This window comes from Aythya ferina, assembly GCF_964211825.1.
Source record: "Aythya ferina genome assembly, chromosome: 2".
In the NCBI taxonomy this organism is placed as follows: domain Eukaryota; kingdom Metazoa; phylum Chordata; class Aves; order Anseriformes; family Anatidae; genus Aythya; species Aythya ferina.
In genome coordinates this window covers 87,262,681-87,281,158 of record NC_140297.1, presented here as the reverse complement: position 1 = coordinate 87,281,158, position 18,478 = coordinate 87,262,681, and the positions used below count along the sequence as shown (strand labels likewise).

At 38.5% G+C, this 18,478-nt stretch overlaps 1 protein-coding gene across 1 annotated transcript in view; it reads right to left on the bottom strand.

The window, feature by feature from the left end:
* The window catches only part of LOC311432461 (ATP-binding cassette sub-family A member 13-like), a gene marked incomplete at its 3' end in the record, with an annotated part of 44,774 nt that extends 29,204 nt beyond the window's left edge, over positions 1 to 15,570 (bottom strand). Inside the window, exons 1-4 of the mRNA XM_084510910.1 lie at positions 15,329 to 15,570; positions 12,883 to 12,976; positions 11,080 to 11,203; positions 383 to 534 (exon numbers count right to left, since the gene is read on the bottom strand). Coding sequence (XP_084367036.1) covers positions 383 to 534; positions 11,080 to 11,203; positions 12,883 to 12,976; positions 15,329 to 15,397 — 439 coding nt within the window. The 5' untranslated portion in view covers positions 15,398 to 15,570. The remainder of the gene's footprint in view (positions 1 to 382; positions 535 to 11,079; positions 11,204 to 12,882; positions 12,977 to 15,328) is intronic.
* Positions 15,571 to 18,478: the final 2,908 nt, after the last annotated feature.

Sequence of the window (18,478 nt, the reverse complement as noted above, 5' to 3'; positions counted from 1 at the left end):
TAGTACAACAGAAATACCTGGAAAGAAAGACTAGGTTATTTCCCAGATCAACAGATCCCTCTCGGTAAAGTCTAGCATATATTCAAAAGTAACTGTCAGTATAAGTAACCATATATTCAAATTATTAATCCTTATCTTTAAACTTTTCCCAATGCACTACTTTGTTAACTATCAAGTTGTAAAACAAAAGTGCAGTTTTAGAAAACTGAGAATTATGACAGCCATGGTAATAGTAATCATAAAAGTGATATTTATTTTTTTTCAGATCACCTAAAATTTGAGTTTGCTCATTTTATTTTTTAAGATAGAAATGTTCCTTTATTGGATGGTTATCATTACCTGATATATAAAGCAATTCATTATTTTAAAGATCACAACATACCTGAGAACTTTGAGTTTTCTTCCCATAGCTTTTCTAAAGCCACAGCTTTCTCTGTGGTCTCAGCAAATCCCTTTGCAAGTTCCTGTATCTCTTTCAAGAAGGCTAGATCTGGTCCTGCAAAGCTCTCTGGACCATCTTGGACACCTGAAGTGCTTTTCCATGGAAAAAGAAGGGGACAGATGACATCATTACAATCTGGAAGCAAGTAGCTGACAAATGTGTATTTGTTGTTGTTTTTAAAACTATTATACATTTAACCACTTTTATTTTGTTTAGCTCATTAGCATGCAAGTTGCATTACTGAGCCAAAACCACATGAAAGGGGGCACTGAAAAATCCCTGAGCTGGAGCAGCTCACCTACAGAAGGAACCCAATTCTGGCAGCAAACAGAAACATCAAAAGAAGTCTTTAACATTTCTGAATGCACTCAAGTTTTCTTCCCTGGTGTATCATGAGTCCAGGTCATGCTTTATGTATACTGTACCTTGAAGTTTGAGTTGTCCTATTGGATCTAAGGCAATACATTGCAATTGTTATCCAGAAACAGGGAAGTCAAAGTTACCAGATGGAATGTGGATAAACCCTCTCTCTGGGCTCTGACCAAGGCTGGCACCTTCCCCTTTTAGTTAGTTTATTTGATAACAGTTCTGCCACCTTAACAACAACAAAAAAAAAGCAGCAATGCTAACAACTGTACGTCAATTCTAGGTGATGTGCTCTTCAAGGTACCATTCTTCTTGAAAATCTATGCAGTTTGTACTTGGAATATTATGGTTTGTTGTTTGTTTGTTTGTTTTTGTTTTCAAATGCATGCAACAATTTATAAAGATGTCGTTGTGTTATCACTACTGGCTTTCCACTGATTCTAACTTGGAGCTAAACCCATTGTACATATTTGTCTCTCTCTCCAATACTACCATCTTGTGGCTACTCAGTAACATAACAGTTTTCTAACAATACTAATTTTAAGGTGAAATGAGAAGTCAAGAAATATTTTCTATTTCAATTTACAAGTTAAAATTACTTAGACTATCCCAAGGCACCATAAAAAATGGAAAAATCATCTTTAATATGTTACCAGGCAGTTGAATTCTGTTTTATCTTAAATTATATTATATTTTAATACAATATAATTCAAATATATAATATAGTTCAAATTATATTAGGTTGAAGTCATGTAGCAAAAATATCACTGTTTTTCATTAGAAGCACAATTAACTGTTGCATAAGCACCACTTAAAAAGCACAGTAAAGACTTATATTCCTTTCTTGTCAGACTTGTATGTGAATGATAGTTTTCAGCACAATTCTTACCTATTGATAAAGAAGTATCTAATGAGATAGAAATTCACAAACTACAAACTGGCACTGCTCTCCCATTCCACTCCCTAATTATGCTGAGTCAGTTTATCCTGTCTCATTGATTCCAGCTGATTCCTACAATGCCATGATATCCCATAAATCCCATCTCAACACCAGGGGAGCTGTGGCCCAGGGCCAGCCTCCCCCTGGTTGTGTAGCTGATTTTGGTTTTAAGTTTTGTTTTGTTTTAGTTCTTGGGAGCTCTTTTTTTTTTTTTTTTTTTTTTTTTAAGAAAAAAAAAGAAAACTCTTTTTTTTTTTTTGAAGTCCTGAGCAGGACTTCAACATAGAAAGTCCCGTGAACAAGCACCTCAAAAGGAAAATATTTAGGTTAGAAAAAATTTTTCTTCCAATTATTATCAATTTTCTAGGTGCATTTTTTTCCAGTGACAAGTTCTTTGACACATTATACAAACTTTCAGTAGCAGTGGTATCTCAACTCATATAAGGCTACACAAACCCTAAGCACACTTCAGTTAACAGTGAAAGGAAAACACATGCAGAAAGAGGTCATGCCAGAGTCCTAAGCTTGACTTAGATTGCATACAAGAGCATGGAAACTAAAAGAATTCAGCATTGTGACTCAAGGGACAACAGATGGACCCAAATACAAAAAGCTTTTTAAAACTCTGAATTACTTTGAAAAGACTGTACATAACCTACTGCCAGAGCATTAGGCTCTTGATTCTGTTAGAAGCAGGAAATTATTAAAGCATTATTGGACTAAAGCATTATTGGACTGAGACAGATGATTTGAGACCATCCACCAACACATGACCTTCATGTCCCTTAAGCTGAAAATAATTTGATTCTCTAACTGGTTACAGTTAAGAATTAATATTAAACACTGTAAGAAAACTATTTAACATTAGTAATAGTTATCTGCTATCTTTGTTGAGTCTATATTACCAAAATGTTTTCATCCTTATTAGTTAAGTTAGATATTAAGTCACTAAACCAAAACCGTACATAATTGCATCAGATAGGTCTAAAAGTTCTGTTAAAACGGACACAAGATTATGGGCAGATGAAGCAGCACATTTCTCTTACACTCCCTCCCTGATCCTCATTTTTTTCTGACATCTACAGAGTTGTCTGCAACTTTAGGCTAACGGACAAGGAGCAAAAAATAATCTTAGAACTTCCAATAAGTTCTTTATTGTTTCAGATAAGCTTATTTTGATACCAGCTTGGCTGACTGCCAGGTAGATTTTAGAGAAATCTTTCACCAACTTCAAACTTCCATGGATTAAAGACAGAACAATTTCTCGCCACATTTTTTTCCATCTTTCCAGAAGAGATTTAAACATCAGGTTTCTGTTGTTCACAGGGTGGCTTTCAGAGTGATTAATAGCTGCACTTTAGCTATTGCTTTTGAAAACTACCACATATTTTGAAAACTACCACATTACCAATACACCTACTGCCTGAAATTTCTGAGAGCTAGAAACACTGATGTTTGGAAAAGAAAAAGAACAGCAACACCAGATACACTGAAAATGTGTGCCTTTTGAGCGTGAACAAGGGTCTAATGCTTGACCAGAGTAACAACATCGGTTAAAACAAATCCAGTCAGAACTTTAAAAAAAAATAATAAATAAATAAATAAATAAATAATAAAAAAATTAAAAAAAAAAAATAAAAACATAATACTCTAGATTAGTTTCCACAGGATTTTCTACATACATTTTATTTTCCAGATGTTCACTGAACTTCAAATTGGCACCTAAATTCATGAAACAAGGCAAATTAAAATAATCATGAGTGATCAGAGAAGCAGAACATAAAGACAGTATCACAAATAACCTGTGGTTCTTGATGCAGCCTTGCTACCTATATACAAACCTTCCTATTTCAGAGGCACTGCATATAACAATGTTCCCAGGGAAAAGGTCACCTTTACTCACACGGGAGCACACAGCTAGGCTTATGGTGCTGATGACCTCTTGCCAACACCAGGCTGGACTGATGATGGTGATGCGGGAATTAATAGTACCCTCTCCTCCAAACCCATTGCTATGTTGCACCTCAGATCCACAAATCTTGGGTTGATAAAGAGCAGGGGAACAACCAAAAAGCAACCTTGGCTTCTTATTTTTTATGCTACAGATACCTTTTAATGCATAGCAGAAGCACATCTAATAGAACAGGCTGACCTGAGTGAACATTAATCATTTCTGTTATTGAAATCTCTCAAAAGTAATCCCATCACAGAAACCATCTGGCCTCAAACCGCATGAGCAGAGCAGCAAGCAGTTCTCAGAGCAGGTAGGTAGCAAATGTAGTAGATAAGCAGAGTCTGTTTAGCAACCACTTCTCAATCAGAGCAAGGAAAAATATTGTCTGGTCTTCATCTCAGAGCTTCAAAACTTGTTTACTTGGTAGTGCAGCAAGTTCAGTGGGGGTGGCCAGCTATGACAGAAGAGAAGGCAGCAAGTGCAACCAGAAATACTCACAAACACCCCTCTCCCAAACACAAGCCTCTCAGCAGCACAAGAGCAGCAGTTCAGGCAAACTGTTTCTGAGCTATTAGCTTTACAGGCACTCCCAGAGGAATTATGTCAGCCAGCTGCCACTTGTGCCCCTCTTGTCCTCGTTGCCACAGCCATTTCTTGGCCACTCTTGGAGTTGAGCTCAACCTCCTTGGGAAGTAGAAATGGCAACAGGAATGATCTTAGTTTTCAGGTTCAATTTTATGAAACATGTCACAGAAGTTCTATATATTAAATATCTGTGCTAAGTTTTAAATTTTTTTTAATATGGTATTAGAGGGATCACATTTATTTCCTAATAGCAATGCTATGAGACACTCCTAGTTTCTTAATTCAGCACAAGTTAGACAAAGTTGCAGAAAGATGTCACCATCTTGCCAAAAAAAAATATGAAAATAGAGTCCTCAATCAGCTGCAGGAACAGTCAAGACAAGCAATTTTCAGTTTGCCAATCAGAATACTTGACTGTTGTACTGCTACTTTCCCAAAGAAACTTGTGCTTTCTGGGGCAGAAGACAGATATTGACTACCTTTACACACACAGGAGTAAGCTAACAGCAGCAGCTGCAAGGAACAATAAAGAGAAAAGGCAAGGGACAGCAAAAAGGAGGAAACCAGCAATTTGTAGGAGAAGACATGAATAATTAGAACCAGGGTACTAGGAGAAGGTACCTATATCATTTCATTATCATCCATAGCAACTCTTTCCCTTGTGACTTTCCAGGAATGTTTGTATGAGGACAAAAAATCAGACTGAAGACATACGTTTATATTAGTTCAGCCCATGACAAAATATTGCAAAAGAGTCAAAAGCCTCTGCATCTCTTTGACCGTGTAAAAGCAAGTGGCATTCCCTAAAGCCATGAACAAGAAACACCACTTCAGTCCAAATTACCCAGTTACTTAGAATAACAGTAAGAATGCTCTTAAGAGCAATTCTTCATTTATCTGAGATCTGAGCTGTAATGTGCAATACCATTTAGACCTGTGATTTTCAGAAGCCTCCTCAGCACACTCTTCTCAACCTGGCCCCTTCCACCATGTTAAAAATCTCCCTAAAACAGCAAAGCCCAAGTTGTGTTGGTTCCCATTCTGCATGATCTCAGGATGGCCTGGAGGCAAGACATAATCATCAACATCAGTACACATGCTGGACAACAGCTTACTGCATCTGCCATGGAAAGATAGGATCTTTACCCTCCACTTTGCACACTATTATAGTCCCTCCAAAATGCAATAAAATTTTATATGTATATAAAGAAACAAAAAAGTGTTGTTCTTAATTGGTTATGGAATGGATAGAAACTCCAGGCATGAAATCCAGCTGCTGCCTGTGGGAAGCCCATGCTGGATCAGTTCATCAAGGACTTCATCCTGTGGGAGGAACCCCATGGCACAGGGGACAAGAGTGACTGAGAAGGAGCAGTGGAGATGAAGCGCTATAGACTGACCACAGCCCCCATTCCCCCGTTCTCCTGTGCTGCTTGGGGGGGAGGAGGTAGAAAAGGGTGGATGGGAGGAAAAGGCGTTTTTGGTTTCTTTCCTTTGTTTCTCACTTTTCTAGCTTGTTAGTAATACGCAATAAATCTACTACCTCTCTACTCTGAGTCTGTTTTACCCGTCACGATAATTGTTGAGCGATCTCCCCATCCTTATCTCACCCCTTGAGCCCTTTGTGTCATATTTTCTCCCCCTTTCCCTTTGAGGAGGGGGAGTGGGAGAGTGGCTGTGGTGTAACTCAGCTGCCCACCAGAGTAAAACCACCACACCCATGCAATCTTCCTGGTTTTCTCCTGTGTGTTTTCCAGAGAAAGTCTGTAACACAGCACAAGCAAAATGTGGTCTCAGCACATGATGCTGCATGATGATGGAACATTTTTCACAGCGATATCAGGACTAAGGCTACCTCTGGGCCTTAGTAGATTTAGTTTCAAATTTGTGAAAGTTTAGCAAACACCTGTTTTGGAGGTAAACAGGTCTTAATATCGATACTGTTAACTACAGCTATTTAAACATCACATGAAGTTAAGTAAAGAAAAATAAAACAATGTGCTTAGAAATAAGGTTTTTGCATCTTTTGAAACATTCTGGAAAGAGATGAGACAGATGCCCTTTGCTATCAGAGCTCCTATACATACTCGGCAATGAAGAGGTCTGAGATACTGCAACATATGGATGAGGGCATCGAGTGCACCCTCAGGAAGTTCGCAGATGACACCAAGTTAGGTGTGTGTGTCTATCTGCTCAAGGGTAGGAAGGCTCTGCAGGAGGATCTGGATAGGCTGCACCGATGGGCTGAGGTCAACTGCATGAAGTTTAACAAGGCCAAGTGCCGGGTCCTGCACCTAAGGCGCAACAACCCCAAGCAGAGCTACAGGCTGGGAGATGAGTGGCTGGAAAGCTGCCTGGCAGAGAAGGACCTGGGAGTGATGGTGGATAGTCGGCTGAATATGAGCCAGCATTGTGCTCAGGTGGCCAAGAAGGCCAACAGCATCTGGGCTTGTATAAGAAGCAGTGTGGCCAGCAAGCCTAGGGAAGTGATCGTCCCCCTGTACTCGGCTCTGGTGAGGCCACACCTCAAGTAGCGTGTTCAGTTTTGGGCCCCTTGCTACGAGAAGAACATGGAGGTGCTAGAGCGAGAAAAGAGAAGGGCGACCAAGCTGGTGAGGGGCCTGGAGAACAAGTCTTATGTGGAGCAGCTGAGAGAGCTGGGTTTGTTCAGCCTGGAGAAAAGCAGGCTCAGGGGTGACCTTATTGCTCTCTACAGGTACCTTAAAGGAGGCTGTAGTGAGGTGGGGGTTGGTCTGTTCTCCCACGTGCCTGGTGACAGGACGAGGGGGAATGGGCTTAAGTTGTGCCAGGGGAGTTTTAGATTGGACGTTAGGAAGAACTTCTTTACCAAAAGGGGTGTTAGGCATTGGAACGGGCTGCCCAGGGAAGTGGTTGAGTCACCATCATCACCATCCCTGGAGGTCTTTAAAAGACGTTTAGATGTTGAGCTTAGTAATATGGTTTAGTGGAGGACTTGTTAGTCCTCCTTGTTAGTCCTCCACTAACAAGGTTAGGTCAGAGGGTCAGAGGTTGGACTCGATGATCTTGAGGTCTCTTCCAACTTAGAAATTCTTTGATTCTGTGATATAACAGGCTGGAGAATTGCATCAAATTGCTGCAAGCCAGCAGCTTTTGCAGTAGCTGAAGACAACAGCTGTTGAAAAATGCCTTTCCCAGGCATCAGAGAAGGCGTCTTATGGTTTAACCTGGCAGGCAGCTCAGCACCACCCAGCCATACACTCACTCTCCCCAGGTGGAATGGGGGAGAGAACTGGAAAGGTAAAAGTGCGAGATACGGGTTGAGGTAAGGACAGTTCACTGGGTAAAGCAAAAACCACATCCACAGACAAAGCAAATCAAGGATTTTTTTCTCTGCTTCCCATCTGCAGGCAGGTGCTCAGGACAGCAGGGTTCATAGCATGTAATGGTTCCTTGGGAAGACAAAAAATATCACTCTGAATGTCCCCCTCTTCCTCCTCCTTTCCCCCATCTGTTATTGCTGAGCATGACCCTACACTACGTGGGACATCCCTTGGGCCAGCTGTCCTGGCTGTGTCCCCTCCCAGCTCCTGGGGCACCCCCAGCCTCCTCACTGGCAGGGCAGCACCAGGAGCTGGAAAAGCCTTGACTCTGTGTGAGCTCTGCTCTGTAACAACTAAACCATCAGCATGTTACCACCCCTACTGTCATCAAGAATCCAAAACATAGCATCATGTGAGCTTCTTTATAAAGAAAATTAGCCAATCCCAGCCAAAACCATGTCAAGGGGGTAGATTTTGCAGCAAATCAAAGTTACAGAGTTGATCATAGCCTTCACCTGGCTCATCTCACCAACAGCCTGTTGATGGAGCCTCTTGGCCTGAACAGCTATTTGGGTGGTTTATGATTTTCATAGTGGAGGTTACAGCAGAAGTAAGAGGATTAGTTTGTCTGTTTTGTTGTTGTTGTTGTTTTGTTTTTTAATTATTAGTTTATTTTTTAATTATTTAATTTAAAAAGAAAAAAGTAACTATATTTCAAAATGTGAACAACAATGTGGTATACACTGTGAAAATAAATGGGTCAAGTGTCCGTGCAAGTTATACATGGTCTTTGATTTACCCTTAATAAGCACAACATTGTTGATGCAAACTGTCCCTGAAAATGTCTGTAGAGAACCTGCCATGGTTTGACATAAATCCTCAAAGGGAAGATATTTGATACTGCTGTTCCTATAGCACCCCTTCTGTCCATTCAACACAGGGACAGCGTAGGATTCAGTTATGTTTGGCTGATCAAGCTGACAATCTGCATTCCTAAGGCTGTTGGCAGCCAGCATAAGCCAGAGCAGCCCCTAGCTTGATTTAATTTATGCTGATGGACCTGCTGGAATAGACTGACCTCAGGATGAACTCCATGTTACCTTTTTACCCTTTTCCTGACCTAGGCTACATGCTACTTCACGTAGCCTACTGAGTGTATAAATATACATACATGGATGCATTTTGTTTTTCACTTGAAAAAAATGAAAGCAGATAATTTTCCTCATCCCTAAGTAGGTCTAAGACTGCCTCGAGGAAATTTCATCCTGCTTTTCTTTTGAAATGGAATATAATTTGGGCAGTTCAGTCAAAGCAGCGTAAGTAATCATGCAAAGCAGTAAATAAAATTCATAGCTTCTAGAGGTTTAACACACTTAAACAGCAACTGGGGTGGTGATGTAAATAAAAAATATCCTTTTAGGAAATATTTAAATATTTTTTAAAAAGGTCAGGAGCTATTTGTAACCCTATAACCCAGTAAGATGATACTGCCTCTGCAGGTAACAGACAACACACTTTGTACTGAGTTTGCAAGGCCACAGCACAGAGGCTTGTCACTTTTATTTTGTCTGAACCTGAAGTGTGCCTGTGGCTTTGTTTTTTCTGGCCAAGTGGCTACAGCTATTTATTTTACTTTCACTTGTCAATGTATAATGGCACGACAGTTTTAAACACGAAGGAGTAACATGTGACTATTTAATACATAAGATAATTATGACAAATATAGGAAAGCATCACAGAGGAACACGGACCCTCTATGATAGTAGAGGCCTTAAGAAGTGTAGACTCATGATGCACTGTACTGGAGTAATGTATGGCTTGATAAGAGATTGGGCACAAACTAGCCCTGGCAAGTCCACGACTATACAGAACTTACTATTGCTCAGTTAAAAATGTAGAACCATAGCTGTACAAAGCCAATTTCATGACTAATGAGAAAAAAGAATGAGTATCTAACATGTAAGAGATAATGTATATATTTGGATGGACCATATAAATTCAGAAGTAACATGGGTCTGCAAAACAGTGATGAATGAACAAGGTACAAAAGCATGTGACTTCAAGTGCACTCTGGCATATAAAAGAAGCCATCAAATACACATTTCTCCAGAAAATATGCTCCAAACCATGACCTGCAATAACTACGCCTCTGCCACCAGATTGAAGCCATTGACTTTATGAGCCAGAGCAGCAGTGGAAGGGCAAGCACAACCCCCAAGGAAGGGGTTAGAAATGAAGTGGTTATGTAACAATCTTAACTACACAATTATCATTAGAATTTACTATTATTTTTTAAGAGATATTGCTACAATAACAAGTATTATCACATAGAAATATTTTGTGTGATAATAGATCTGTTCTAATAATGATTCCAGCTTAAATTGTTATGACTTCAATTCTACTAATGAATTATTGTTTTACAGAGACAGTGTTGGTGCATAAACAAGATTTATTTTGCATGATCTTATGCTCAATCAATACCTCTCTACATATAAAAAATAACTACAACAGGCTAATCAAAGCAAACATTATGGCCAATTATTGTGATACTGAAGTGTTCCAACTTGCTGCAAGCTGAATTTATTGCTGTCTATAAAACTAATGTTATCTATAAGCTTCTACAATAATAAACCATAAAAACCATGATGCACATAGTCCCTTAGTTGACTCAAACCTGTAAAAATCTTTTTGGTAGATATTCTCAGTTTTTCTGAGAATGAAGAATACATATATACACAAATACTCTATTTATCTTACTTTAATTTTACTTTATTATTATATATTTTGAAAGGTTGCTTATGACTACATTCTTCAGTCACATGTGGTGTCAGTTTGTATAAAAGTCTTTGCAACTCAGTTTTTTCAACACTTTGTAGTAGATGGATGCACTACATTTCTTAAAGAAAGCTCAAAGTCGCATTAACTTTTTTCTCTTTCTGCATTCTGGGATCCCATGATAAGGCTCTCTTACAGTTTTCTTTTTCACATTCTTTTAATTAAAAGAGCTTCTGCTATTCCTTTTGGCTCTTTGTGTGTCTTACTTGAGAGCTATCCCTGTTTTGCTTTTCTATGTTTACACCTCCCATCATGTTTGCTCCTAAAGTATAAATCCACATGATATACTTTCTGTTGGTCAATCTCACCTTTGTATAACAATAGGCTTTCCAATGAAGGATAAAAGTATGGTCTTGGGTGGCAGCACTGAAGAGCAAGAATATCACAAGGTTTCCCCCAGCTTTCTCCAAAATAGCTTTTAGTGTCTGATAACAGCAAGAAATTCCCATGAAAAGCAAAGAAAATTAGAAATAGGCATGACTAAAGCCCCATGTCTTTTCCATTCATAACAAGACTAAAGGAAACTTTTAGCATGTGGTAACAGAACTCTTATTCTTCCTCTCTACCAAAAAAATAAATACATAAATACAAATATTTGCTGTAGAGAAAGATGCACTGTGACACTTAAAGCACTGTATAAATTAGTACATCTTACCGTAAGTGGTTGTTTTTCTGTGTTGTGTAACTGGTATTCCTACATCTGGAGCCAACATTACAGAAAAGAGTTCTCATGAAAGGATAAAGGCCCCGACTTGGCAAATCTCGAGCTTCTAAGTAACCTAAATCAAGCAGTGGCAGAATTAAAACCCAGGATACTGCAGTTACAAAGCCTGTACCATAACATTGTGCTCTCTTCTTCTAGGAAGTTGCTTTGTCACCTGTGAACAATAAAGTTGTACCAGTGGCAGGTGTTCTGTTAAGCACAACTAATTCACCACAGAAAACTGATAACTCCCATGCCAGACTATGACAACCAGACATTAGGGAGCAGTTTCTGGAAAGTTTGTTTTCATGGAATTAATACCATTGCAACATATGCTTGCTAGACTGTCAGCCCAATATGGAGGATGCACTCTACGAGTACCCCTAATGCACTCAGGCCCCTAGCATGCATTGCATACTTGGATCCAGACCAGAGCTACTCTAAAGTAAACATATATAGCACACACTAGATTCTCTCCAGACGTTTCACTCTACATATCTACAATTGTTTTACCAGACTGATTACTAAGGAAGTTAAAGACTGACATTTGCAAACCTTGTAATATCTTACATGGTTAACACTTATCTCTTAAAGTACATTATCAAGTAACCAACTAAATACACATCCTGTTTGGCCCTATGAGACTGATGCATTATGGTATGCCCCTTACAAAAATTATGACAACAAAGTACACATTAGAAGCCACTATTGCAATTCACATAAGTTATTTCATGTAGCAGAATGATGAATTAAACAGAATGAATAAACATTATACTGAAACAGAACATGTACTATTTCTGTAGTGGGTTTACGTGGCAAGGTTTTGGTAGCAGCAGGCCATAGGGGTGGTTTCTGTGAGAAGGATCTAGAAGCTGCCCCATGTTTGGTAAGGGCCCCACTTGGCTTACTTGCCAAGCTTTCTTCAAAGTACTAATTCTAAAGTCTCCTGTGTAGAATGTACAACTAATTCACTTATTAACTGAGAGGTCCAAGACTTACACACTTGCTTTAAATACAGACTATCTTAAGTTCTTGAAGCTCTTGTGCAGTGAGTAATATAGCCAATCATCTTTTGTTGTCTCTTCACTTACTGGTTTAACTGCTACTTCACTTCTTTGTTATTCTGGGAAGTTGCCCTATTTGGGAACCCAGCCTGCCATTCCCTGTAAAACTACTAATTAGAAGTACTGACATCTGTGAATAATAGAATAATAAACTGAATAAAATACAATACCCTAAGTAACTATTTTCTGAATGAAGTTAACACTTGACAAGATAAAAGCAAAAAAAGAACTTGGAAGAATTTAAAAGTGTTCATTCTAATTCCCAGGAAATGGGTAGGGTTAAGATTAATCTTGCCTAACTGTTGACATCTACTGCATAATTATCTCTCTCTGGGACAGTCGTCTAAACTGAACTTCTTGTCAATAGGAAAAAAAAAAAAAAAAAAAAAAAAAAAAAAATTAAGTACAACTAAAACCAAAGAAATTCAACTTATTCCAAAGGTTTATGTCTAAACCTGTTCTGAAAATTCATACCTTAAACTCTATATTTTTTTCAGCCATCTGAATATGGTTTGCTGAGGAGCTACAGCTGAACAAAACTTAAACACATTCTAAGGTTCTTTCTACTGACTTCACTACAATTAAGTCAACACCACTCCAGCACACCCCATTACAGTTTATCTTTAATAATTCCTAAGTACTTCTTCAAGCGGAGGCCAGCAAAAGAGAGTGTAAGTGAAACAAAACATACAGCTTTCCTTGTATTTTGGGGGTTCCTGAAAGCGGATTGCAGCCAGTACCAAGAAGAGCACACAAGGCCAGAGTATTTCAGCAAGAGACAGGACCTGAAAAGGGAAATGAAAACATCATTAGTGCTACAAAGAAAAACAAAACTAGAGAACAAATCAGTTAAATTTGTATCTTTTAATCAAATAAATAAATAAATAAATATTTCCTCTATAACTACTTATGGCAAAATAAAATTGTTAAAAACAAATTAGCAGTTAAGACTTTTTTAAAGTACTTATAACTTTGCCAAATATGCTGCTTTCAGAGTACAAAAGCAGTTTTCACTTCTTCTGTTGATAATGTTTGTACACATTTCCTTCTAATCAATACAGAATAAGCCTGGGACAACGTGATTACAGCTTTCCTCCAGCTGATCCTCTTGAGAACTCAGCATTGTGCTGGACCTTGCTGCAGTTCCTCACTCTTCCCTGGTGCCTGCTGTCCTGAACTGTGACCATTGCATCTTCTCATCCTCCCCTGGGCTCCCTGACTGATGCCATTGCATCCTTTCTTTCACCTGTAGTCATCCTTCTCGAAAAGCTGCCTTCATCATCCCCAGCAGCAAAGCACTCCAGGCCCAGCTAACAGGCCTGAGGTTGCCCACAGCCATATCTCACATTACCCCATCTTTTCATTTCCAGGGCCACAAGAACCTTCAGGAGCCATATTTCACCCTTAAGCTAGCTACAATACAATCTCAGCTGCAAACTTCGATGGCAATTAATTCTACACAAAGAATAATTAGGGAACAGTGATAGAAAAATTCAGTAACACAGTTGCCTGGTAGCATGCATCTCCTGAGCTTCCAAAATACAGAGCTCAGAAGCAACAGTGTCTAAAACCTAAGAAATGGAAGGTATGTTTTACACCACAGCAACTTCAAACTCTGAGTGAAGTCCAAATATAGCTATTACCTACACTGCCTTTGAACCATGTTAGTAAAAGGTGCAGATGCTCGCCTGCATTTTAGTTAAAACACCTGCTCTTTAGAGAACACTAGCGTTTCTTTACAGCCCTGTCACCCTTCATGCTGTGATATCATCTAATGCCACCTGCCGCTCGTGACACATGTTTCTTCAACAGACCACACCTGTCTTCTAGCTGTAGCTACCAACAGATAGCCATGAGAAGACACTCACCTTCTGCAGATACAGATACACCTACACAATAATACAGAACTGAAGCAGGGTCATTCATTATAACTCCTGGTTTGGGCAATTTTGCATCTCACTGTTCAGGAAAGGTTTGCCAGTAGTGCAAACTTAAAGTTTACATGAATTAAGATTTTTTCCTTCAAAAATACCTGAGGAAAAACTAGACAGAGAGCAAGAAGAGAAGTAGATCACTGTGGAGGAGAACAGGAGATACTGAGAAGCCACTTAAGGCACACAGGTTAAAGTATGAGGAACTATTCATACTTTATTTAATTCAGAATTGTTTGGGAATGGTGAAAAATATAATCAACAGTATTACTTCCAAAACCAGTGTCTTTCGTATTAAGAAAGCATTGTTTGAAAATGAAGTCATCTCTTTAAATCACAACTTAAAGTGAAATATTTCTGAAATGAAAAGCTGTATGTTTATTTAATTGAATTAATCCTGTCTGAAGCAGCCAACATGCCTCATTGCAAATATCTGGATCACCACGGACAAGGGAAATCAATGAGAAAATATTAATTGCAGTGACATCTCTTTCTCACAAAAATATTAATTTAACAGAATGAACAAATCTCATTTGACAGTTTTCTTCTTTCTATCTCAAAAAAAAAAAAAAAAAAAAAAGGCAAACAGAAAAAGCAAACAATGGCATCTCATATTATTTTAATTTTTACTGCTGTTAAAGTAGCTGCCATATTCCTCTGCATATTGCAAATTGAATAAATTAAGCTTTATAGAGTGGACAATAAAAGAAATTTAGAAGAATATGTAATTTTAATATACACTGCCTGCATTCCCCAAAACTAGACTTGACCCCAATTATGCAAGCTTTCTTATATCACCATTGATTACCTGTAATGTGAAAGAAATTGATTTTCATCCTCATCACTGCTACAAGCACTGGTAGTTATCTAATGATAATTGAAATATAAGTTGTGGCTCTTCAAAAACTTTTATGAGATTATGTATATCAATTTAAAATTGCAAAGCATTGCTGTATTCAGCTATTTTAGAGTTAAACCACACTGTTGTTCTATACTTGTGTTTTCCACAACAAGGAGACTGACAGCAAAACAAAAATCACTAGCAGCCAGCCAACCTTTTAACAGTCTGCAGTGAGAAAGGAAAACCAAGATAGATAGATAGATAGATAGATAGATACACACACTCTTTCCAACAGAAAAATTAGGATACACTCTTTCTATCAAAAGATTTACAATATTCTTTTTTTATCATTTCCAAAAACTCACCAGTTGCCTTACACGGCAGAGCCAATTCTTCCAAAAGATAGCCTTGAACTGGTGTACTGCATGCCCCATTTTCCTTTTTTCTTTCCTTCATCTACTTGAAGAGTGGCTTCTTATGGACTTTCTAGATCAGAGTCATCTCACCAAGCACTCTGAACAAATTCCTTGGTAACTGAGTAATTCCAGCGCTGGGGGAAGGTGCAAGAGATTTGCCTGCTTGTTGAGAAAAGATGAGATTATATTTCTGCCTCTTGTTTTGCATTTGTTGAGGAATCTCATCTTTCCTCTTGCTTCTCAGTGCAATGAACAGTGAGGGGATGGGTTTATATCTATGCCTTCAGGCTGCTTAACTCCACAGCATACATTCTGCACTTGTTTCTATTTTTCTGGAATAAAAAATGAATGCAAATGGGGGAGGGGGGGAGAAGGGGAGAAGGGGAGGGAGGGGGAGGGGGTTGTGGGGGATATTTTTTACACCACCTTTGTCTTTTTCCAGAGTTGAATGACTTTCTGTCACTGTAGCATTAATGTCATTTCATATGCATATTCTAAAAGGAAAAGTGGGAAAATAAGTGCACTGCCTAACCACATAGCCCTAAAAAATGTCTGTCTAATTCTAGAATATCCTTGTAAGGACACATCGAGCATTGTGATGGTCCTGTCACATCATCATATGACTATATTTAATTTTATCCTATGGTGAGTGTTTGTTTGCCTTTACTTTTTTTCCTTTCTGAGTACACATAACTTACTTAAAACGGAATATTCTGAAGAGTCTGAAAACTGTGTTCATTAATTAGCATGGGGTGAGGATGACTGTCCTACTGATTGGGGATATCACGTTGAGCAGAAGAGTAAACCTTCTGTGCGTTTTGCTCTGCCCAAACAAACTGCCTGAGATAGAATCTGATCCCCAAAAGCTCTCTCTAGAGTCAGTGGAGAGACATAGCACAGGTCCTATATTAGGTGATTCAAGTAACCCAAAATCTGAACCAGGAATTGCACATGCATGCTGATTAGGACAGTGCTGTGTCTGAACAAGTTTTATGTATTTTCTCTTACTGCTGAGCAAATTGCTTCATTACACTTTCTGCAAATTTTATTATGATTGAATGAAAGAGACATCTTAACATTCATGGCTATTTTTCCTTGTTAAAGAGTGAAATCTCCAAGTACTTAGAGATATAGAAGTCATTAATAAGGAATCTGACTTCCACTAGATTTAAGCTAAGAAGGCAATCTAAAAAATTAAAAAGTTTGATGCTTCTACTGTGAGCAATTTTTTATCTGTAGGTCCACTGAGCTCTTCTAGTTTCCATGGGAGAATGTTCCAATGATGTCTTATGACCAGTGCCTGAGCTTTCCTTTCCCAAATTTGGCACTTCAGAGCATGCTGTGGTGCTTATGTACTCCACTTCATGTTAAACTGACTGATTAACCTGATAAAATCTTTGTATTTGAAATGGTGCAAATTGCAATTGTTTGTTTGTGTTTTTTTTTTGTTTTTTGTTTTTTTAACTCTTCCCTTCCCTTCCCTTCCCTTCCCTTCCCTTCCCTTCCCTTCCCTTTCTGAAAATTAGTCCTTACAGGAGTAATCACTTATCTTTAAATAGAAATGTAAATGTCCTCAGGACTGCTGCTGTGCCCCCACACCTCACCTCTCCCATCATGCCCCCCACCTCTCCTTGTCCTGGGGCCCTCCTCATGGCATGCACATTGTGTCAGAGAGCATCTGGGCAAAGAGCCCAAAAGGAAGAACATGCCTCACGGAGGAGCTCCACTTCGCAGCTGCTGCTTGCATAAGGGACGGTTTTGCTTCTAGCTGAGCAATGCTAAAATCCCTGCTATTTCAGAGTTTGTATAGCAGTAGCCTTGTTCTCCAGGAGCGAAGATGAAATTCTGAGAAAGCTGAGATGAAATTTCTGTGCACAGTCTAAGTATGCATTTTTAAACAAGTATTTGTCAATACTTGAATGCTGTGAATATACGTACAGGTATATGCATATATTCACATATATATATATGGGTTCACACAGCCATTTTGGAAAGCTGGGGACCAGAACCTATACTGGGTGGTTTGTAGGAAATTATAAACTAATCAGTCAGTATAATGAATTTCAAGTAGCTACTAAAACAACTGATATGGAAGACAGTCCCTGATAGTAAATAAGCTAAAACAGTTCATGTGAACCTTTTGCCAAATTATTTTGAGCATGTAATCCTGCAAAATCCCTGCTCATCTGACCGTGTGATGTACATAATTAATTATGCTCTATATAATTACAAACTCATAAATATTGCCTTCCAATTTTTAATGCTGAACAGCTTTTTCATTGGTACAGGAAACAAGTGTTTTGTATGCAATTAATAGTCAATACTAATTAATGACTCATCATTTTTACTATTTAAGACATCCGACAGACAAAATGACCAGGGAGATGTTAATTTCATTTACCCTCACGTGTCATTATCCTTTCCTAAAGAAATTAATTATTGCCTAGTAAGGTGTTCTCTAGTAGTAGACTTCTTCTTCTAGAACAAAATTATTAAAGAAAAAGATAACCTCATAAACATCCACCCAAGAACAATCCCTTTGTTGGCATTTTGGGAAAATACTTCTAAAACAAGCTGCTTTAGAACTGTGAGCTTGATTGTATTATTTGCAATGCTCTAGAAATATGAGAAACATGAAATCAACCTCCCCGAAAAGCCTTGGCACAAAAGAGACGATAATATTAAAAATTAATCAGATATGCTGGAAAAACAACTTGGTTCTAAATATTTTTGGAAAAACGTCATCTGTTTTGCTGCCATCCTAGAACCTCTTTTGCATGCTCTAGGCTTCATCACTACAGAGTTGGGCAGTATCCTGTGTAAGTACTGCTCTTAAATAGCAAGTTTGTTTAGGAGTTACGTGTACAAAGAGCTTAAAAAGATTCAAATGTAGCACAGTTGCTGGCAGGCTAAATAAATGATATGCTATAGGGGCTCCATAACAGAGTGGCTGTAGTCAACAGCAACATCTTGAACATTACAGGGCAAATTAGAAGCTCTTATTTACGTGCTCCACTCATTCCTTCTGGAATTGAAAAAAGTATATACATGTTCAAAATCAGATTGCCAAGGGAGGACAGAGTGACCTGTGCTCTTTTG